Below are 6,562 nucleotides of genomic sequence, written 5' to 3'. Positions count from 1 at the left end.
ACCGGCAGCACGCACGCGCACAAACACATGTACCGGCAGCACGCACGCGCACAAACACATGTACCGGCATCACGCACGCGCACATACACATGCGCCGGCAACACGCACGCGCACAAACACATGCGCCGGCAGCACGCGCACAATCACATGTGCCAACAGCACGCTCGCGCACGAACCCAAACCCCGACAGTACGCACGCGCACAAACACAACCGCCGGCATCACGCATGCGAACAAACCCAATGTCGGTACCACGCGCAAAAGGAACGTCCCTCACTACGCATGGTCAAAGGGGCGGAGCTGAGGCGGTTAGGCTTCACCAATTAAACAGCTTCTCCGGAGGGGGAGGAGAAATCATATCATTCCGTTATATAATTAACACACAGCAACAATAACGAAAGTCCTATTATTAAAAGAGAGTTATTAATATTCATTAATTTTATTTTACTTCGCTTTGTAAAATTGGTGGGCCAGTGTGAGCATTCCATGCATTAGTAATTCGCACTCCCCTTTCCGGACTGCAGCGTGTAGTTTGCGCTGACCGCCGACTTAGAATGAACCACGGAGAGAAGGGGAGGGGAGGATCGGACAAACTCTAGATTCATAACGTCAGGGAGATCTGACACACGACACACTTATGGATTGCAAATATTAAGTGTCTATAAGCCAATTCTCACTTTACTGATTGAGCATCCTGAAAAGCACCAACTTTACTTGCGACTCTGGTTTCACCACTGAAAACCACCCTCTTCTCTCCACTGGCCTGCTCCAGATTCTGGTATTGAAACTGGAAGGAATGAACCATTTGTCGCTGGAGGGGAGGGTGGGCACTGGGGTCAACTGTACAGGTCTGGGAATGTCTGGATTCATTGATTAGTAATCCACAAGGGGGTCACAACTATGGTACAGTTCGTGTCTCACTTTAGGCCAACTCGGATTTGGTGCTTTCCACTGTGCAGGAATTGCTTGCTGTTGAATCCACGCAATCCCCAGTGGCTGCAGTGTAACTGGCAGGAGTTTACCAGGAATTCTTCATTCATTAATGGGGGAGATCCTTAGCTGACTGAGTCATTAGAAATTGCACTCAAAATACTGCACCGTCTCCCTAGTCAGTGAAAATGCATTGGATCTAAACAATGCATGCACTTGCAGCCCTCTTTGTCTCCTTGCAGAACTGCTGACAACTTCTTGCTGCAGCCCGAGTGTGCATCTTCTACCCTGTATTTTTTAGTGTTAGGGGCTGGAGGAGGACTGTAAACTCTGCCATTTCCCCTTCCTCCCACAGCTACAAGAGTTTTTTTTTAAATGTAGCAGGAATCTCTTCAAAAAGAGAGAGGAGGGGGAAGAGCGCTGCCTGTTTCCAAGGAGGAGGAGTTGCTACCATGTCTGCTGCATTCTGTGTGCTGTGTGGGTGAAGAGAGGGGAGGGAGCGGAGGGGGTGTAGAAATAAGAGAGGAGGGGTGAGAAATATTCTCCTCTCCATACATAGAACAGAGCACGATGTCGGTTGCATTTGCTACTCCCCGGCAGCGCGGGAAAGGTGAAATTACACCTGCCGCCATTCAGAAGGTAATGTAGCGAGTTTTGGAACGTTGCGACAATGTATCCGCTCAGATTGTTTCATTGGAGGATTACATTGTAGCGGGAGTGCAACAATGTAACACACACACACACACCCCGGGGGAAGGGGGGAGGCCTTTGTGTTTCAGCAGAGAACCAAAATAATTTTCTTCTTCCAAGTGTATTTTGTCTAAAAATAAGATTCGGGTAGGGGGAGGGGGTCCATTGCACTCAAACCAGTTCTGAGGAAGATAGGCTGAGGGTGGGAGGAATTTTACCACAGCGGCCATGATGAAGGTCTTCAACTGATTTTTGGGAGAACATTTTTCTCCTTTTTCTTTGTGTTTCACCCCCCCCCCTTCCCCCAGTGCTTCTTGAAGCTTTTGCAGCTTCACTCCCAAGTCCAGCCTCGCTCAGCGAAAACTCACAAGCGCCAGGAAATGATCATTTTCTCGTTAGCACAATTGGGTTGGCAGTTAACTTTTAATCCGTCGCCGGTAATTTTTTAAAGGTTTTTTTTCCTTGCAATGGCTGTGTTGATTTGAAATCTACCTTTTTAAAATACTTTAAATCTGTTGATGGATTTGATTTAACGTTTTTTTTTCTATTCATTTCAACCAACTTTAAGTGGTGGAGTTGATGTATGGTTTTGGGGGAATTTTTGTTAAATCAATGTTATGACAGGGTCGCTCATTTTTTTTTATGCTTGTTCTGAGCTGAGATGTACTCACTCCTGGGATAGTTATACTTCTGTTTATATATATATATCTTGCTGAAAGTAACAGTTTCTGCACAGTTTGGCTCCCGATTCATTTTTGTTTCACGTTGTTCCCTTGGTTTTTCGCCTCCGGGTTGACTCCGCTGTGCTGCCAAGCTGATCTGCAAGTCACGGGCAACGTTTCGGCTTGTGTTGCTGGGAGGAGGTTTTAAACCCGGAGCTCTGTCTGCTTCAGCCCTGAGACGTGAGTTCAGCGGGGAAATTCCAAGCCTGGGAGGCTGAGCTGGCCAAAGGCGCAGTTTTCAAAACTGTTCAAACGGAACGGAAAATCGCGAACTGCGAGGAGGGTAGTCATGGACTTGGAAAAGGACACGGCAGAAATGGGAAGATGAAATTTTAACACCGAAACGGAAATTGCTGGAAAAGCTCAGCAAATCTGGCAGCATCTGTGAATAGAAATCAGAGCTAACGTTTCGGGTTCAGTGACTTTTCCCTTCAGAACTTTTTTTTTCCCCCTGATTTGCAGCATCCGAGGGTCTTCCGGTTTTTATTCAGGTGAAATGTAATGTGGAGAAGTGTGAGGTGTTTATCACTTTGGTGGGAGACGGTGGAACACGATAAAATAAAGGCTCCTATTCTCAAAGTGGGTGCAGGATTAGACAGGTTAGGGGGTGGGGAATGCACCCATTCTGGAAGGCAAGGAGAAAAGGCGCAAGGGCTTTTAAAATAAATCTGTAGAATACAACTCTCACAGCAAGTAAAACACTGTTCCAGCCTCAATGGAAGTCTTGTACTGAGTTCTGGGCCCCACTTTAGGAAGGATCTATTGGCCTTGGAGGGAGTACAACATCGATTTGCCAGAATGATAACTTAATCCCTGAAGTCCAGGTATCAGAGGTTGTACAAATTAAGAAATAGAGAACACACACCAGATCATCAATGCCACACTCACAGGAATCCGATTCACTAGAGAGGAAGAAAAGGACAACCAACTCCCATTCCTAGACGTGATGGTACAGAGAACACCGAACGGAGAATTCACCACAAAGGTTTACAGGAAAGTCACACACACAGACCAAGTCCTGAACTATGAAAGCAACCACCCCAACACACACTAACGAAGTTGCATCAAGACACTATTCAAAAGGGCCACAACACACCGCAGAACACCAGAACTGCAAAAAGAGGAAGAAGAACAGCTATACAATGTATTCGCCAAAAACGGATACCCCCGCAATTTCATCAACAGATGCCTAAGGGAAAGACAACAGAACGAGGACATGCCACAACCCAAAGGACTAGCCACACTACCATACGTCAAGAGCATTTCCGAACTGACAGCCAGACTACTGCGACCACTAGGACTCATAACAGCACACAAACCAACAGCCACGCTCAGACAACAACTCACCAGGACAAAGGACCCGATACCCAACATGAGCAAAACCAATGTAGTGTACAAAATCCCATGCAAGTACTGTCATAGGACAAACAGGAAGACAGCTAACGATCCGCATCCATGAACACCAACTAGCCACGAAACGACACAACCAGCTATCCTTAGTAACCACACACGCAGATGACAAGCAACATGAACTCGACTGGGACAACACTACTATTATAGGACAAGCCAAACACAGAACAGCCAGGGAATTCCTAGAGGCATGGCACTCATCCACAGATTCAATCAATAAGCACGCCAATATACCGACCATTGCAGCGGACAGCTGGAACTGACAACCAGAAGTGGCAGAGACAAACCACTACAAATGCTGGAGGAAAGATCACAGAAACGTTTCACAGGAGGCTCCCAAGCACTGAGGATGTCACCTAGACAGGGGACGAAACGTCTGCAACACAAATTCCCAGCTCGGCAAACAGAACCACAACAACGAGCATCCGAGCTACAAATCTTCTCCCAAATTTCATACAAATTAAGCCTGTTTTCTCTAGAATTCAGAAGGTTAAGGAGTGAGCTGATTGAAGTCTTCAAGATAATAATTGGAAAAGACAGAGTAGATAAAGATAAGCTATTTCCACTATTCTCAGGAAGGGTCCTCAACCCAAAACCTACGCTCTGATTTCTCTCAGCGGAGTTTAATTTAGATAAATGTGAGGTGCTGCAGTTTGAGACAGCAAATCTTAGCAGAACTTATACACTTAATGGTAAGGTCCTAGGGAGTGTTGCTGAACAAAGAGACCTTGGAGTACAGGTTGATAGCTCACTGAAAGTAGAGTCACAGGTAGATAGGATAGTGAAAAAGACGTTTGGTATGCTTTCCTTGATTGGTCAGGAGTATTGAGTATAGGGGTTGGGAGATCATGTTGCGGCTGTACAGGACATTGGTTAGGCCACTGTTGGAATATTGCATGCAATTCTGATCTCCTTCCTATCGGAAGGATGTTGCAAAACTTGAAAGGGTTCAGAAAAGATTTACAAGGATGTTGCCAGGGTTGGAGGATTTGAGCTACAGAGAGAGATTGAATAGGCTGTGGCTGTTTTCCCTGGAGCATTGGAGGCTGAGGGGTGACCTTATAGAGGTTTATAAAATGAGGGGCATAGGTAGGATAAATAGACAAAGTCTCTTCCCTGTGTTGGGGGAGTCCAGAACTAGAGGGCATAGGTTTAGGGTGAGAGTGGTAAGATGTAAAAGAGACCTAAGGGGCAACTTTTTCACACAGAGTGTGGTACGTATTTGGGATGAGCTGCCAGAGGAACTGGTGGATGCTGGTACAATTGCAACATTTAAAAGGCATCTGGATGGGTGTATGAATAGGAAGGGTTTGGAGGGATATGGACCAGGTACTGGCAGGTGGGACTAGATTGAATTGGGATATCTGGTTGGCATGGACGAGTTGGACCGAAGGGTCTGTTTCCATGCTGTACATCTCTATGACTCAACTCTATGCTACCAGACCAGCTGAGATTTTCCAGCAATTTCTGTTTTGGTTTTTGATTTACAGCATCTGCAGTTCTTTTGGTTTTTATTAACTATTTCCACAGGTTGGAGATTCCAGAACCAGGACATTATCTGAGAATTAGGGTCAGACATTGAGGAGAGACTGTTGGAAGCCCATCTACACACATTGGGTGGGAGGCGTTTGGAATTCTCTTCCACAAATGGCAGTTGATGCCAGATCGATTGTTAGTTTTATATCTGAGATTGTTTAACAAAAATCTATTTCTAGTATTTAAGGGACATGGGCAAAAAGCAGGTATATGGAGGTAGGTCACAGCTGTGATCTCATTGATTGGCAGAACAGGCTTGAGGGGCTGAATGGCCTACTCCTGTTTCTCAGTGTAAACACTTTAGCGGCAGATGGTTTGTGGTGAGAGTGTCACTATAACCCAGGTGATGGAGTTGCCAGTTCAAATCCCATTGCAGCAACTGATAGACTTTACATTGGATGAATAAAAATCTGTGATGTAAAGTGAGTCTCAGCAGTGGGGACTGTGGCAATATTATTAGTAGTTAAAAACCCATCTGATTCACCAATGTCCTTCAGGAAGGAAATCTGCTATCATTACCTGGTCTGGCCTACATGTGACTCTAGGCCCACAGCCAATATGGTTCACTCTTAACTGCCTCGGTGTCCCTTTATAGTTCCTATTGAATTTCTTAATGCAGTGTGTTTCTGATAACAACTCATTCCAAAAACCAATCCTCTTGCTCTGCCAATTTTGAAGAATTCATTCATGGGATATCGGTATCGCTGTCTAGGCCCAGCATTTATTATAGAGCCATAGAGATGTACAGCATGGAAACAAATTCTTCAGTCCAACTCATCCATGCCAACCAGATATCCCAACCTAATCTAGTCCCACCTGCCAGCACTCGACCTATATCCCCCCAAACCCTTCCTTTTCATCTACACATCCAAATGCCTCTTAAATGTTGCAATTGTACCAGCCTCCACCATTTCCTTGGGCAGCTCATTCCATACACGTACCACCCTCTCTGTGAAAAAGATGTATTGCTGAGTTGCCCTTGAGAAAGTGGTCAAAAAGTGTGGTGCTGGAAAAAGCACAACTGGCCAGGCAGCATCCGAGAAGCAGGAGAGTCGATGTTTCAAGTATAAGCGCTTCATCAGGAATGAGGGGAGGTCTGAAGGGACTGAAAGGTAAATGGGTGAGTGGTGCTAGGGGGAATGCAATAAGTAGACGAAGGTGGGGGATGATGGGGATTGGTCGGAGAGGAGGTTGGAGCGGTTAGGTGGGAAGGAAGATGAAGAGGTCAGAGGGCGGTGCCGAGTTGGAGGGTTAAATCTGGGATAAGGTGGGGGG

General features: G+C 46.0%; 1 protein-coding gene across 6 annotated transcripts in view; it reads left to right on the top strand.

Annotated features, from left to right (window-relative positions):
- The first annotated feature begins 882 nt into the window (after positions 1-882).
- ss18 (SS18 subunit of BAF chromatin remodeling complex) overlaps positions 883-6,562 on the top strand; it is a 78,164-nt gene continuing 72,484 nt past the window's right edge. The window contains exon 1 of one of the 6 annotated variants that reach the window (XM_072569714.1): positions 883-1,568. In XM_072569714.1, coding sequence (XP_072425815.1) covers positions 1,500-1,568 — 69 coding nt within the window. In that variant the 5' untranslated portion in view covers positions 883-1,499. Of the gene's footprint in view, positions 1,569-1,937; positions 2,057-6,562 lie in introns of those variants that run through there. The other 5 variants (XM_072569712.1, XM_072569708.1, XM_072569711.1 and 2 more) reach the window with 5 other exon arrangements.

This window comes from Chiloscyllium punctatum, chromosome 5 (genome assembly GCF_047496795.1).
Source record: "Chiloscyllium punctatum isolate Juve2018m chromosome 5, sChiPun1.3, whole genome shotgun sequence".
Classification (NCBI taxonomy): domain Eukaryota; kingdom Metazoa; phylum Chordata; class Chondrichthyes; order Orectolobiformes; family Hemiscylliidae; genus Chiloscyllium; species Chiloscyllium punctatum.
This window is presented reverse-complemented; position numbering and strand designations above follow the sequence as displayed.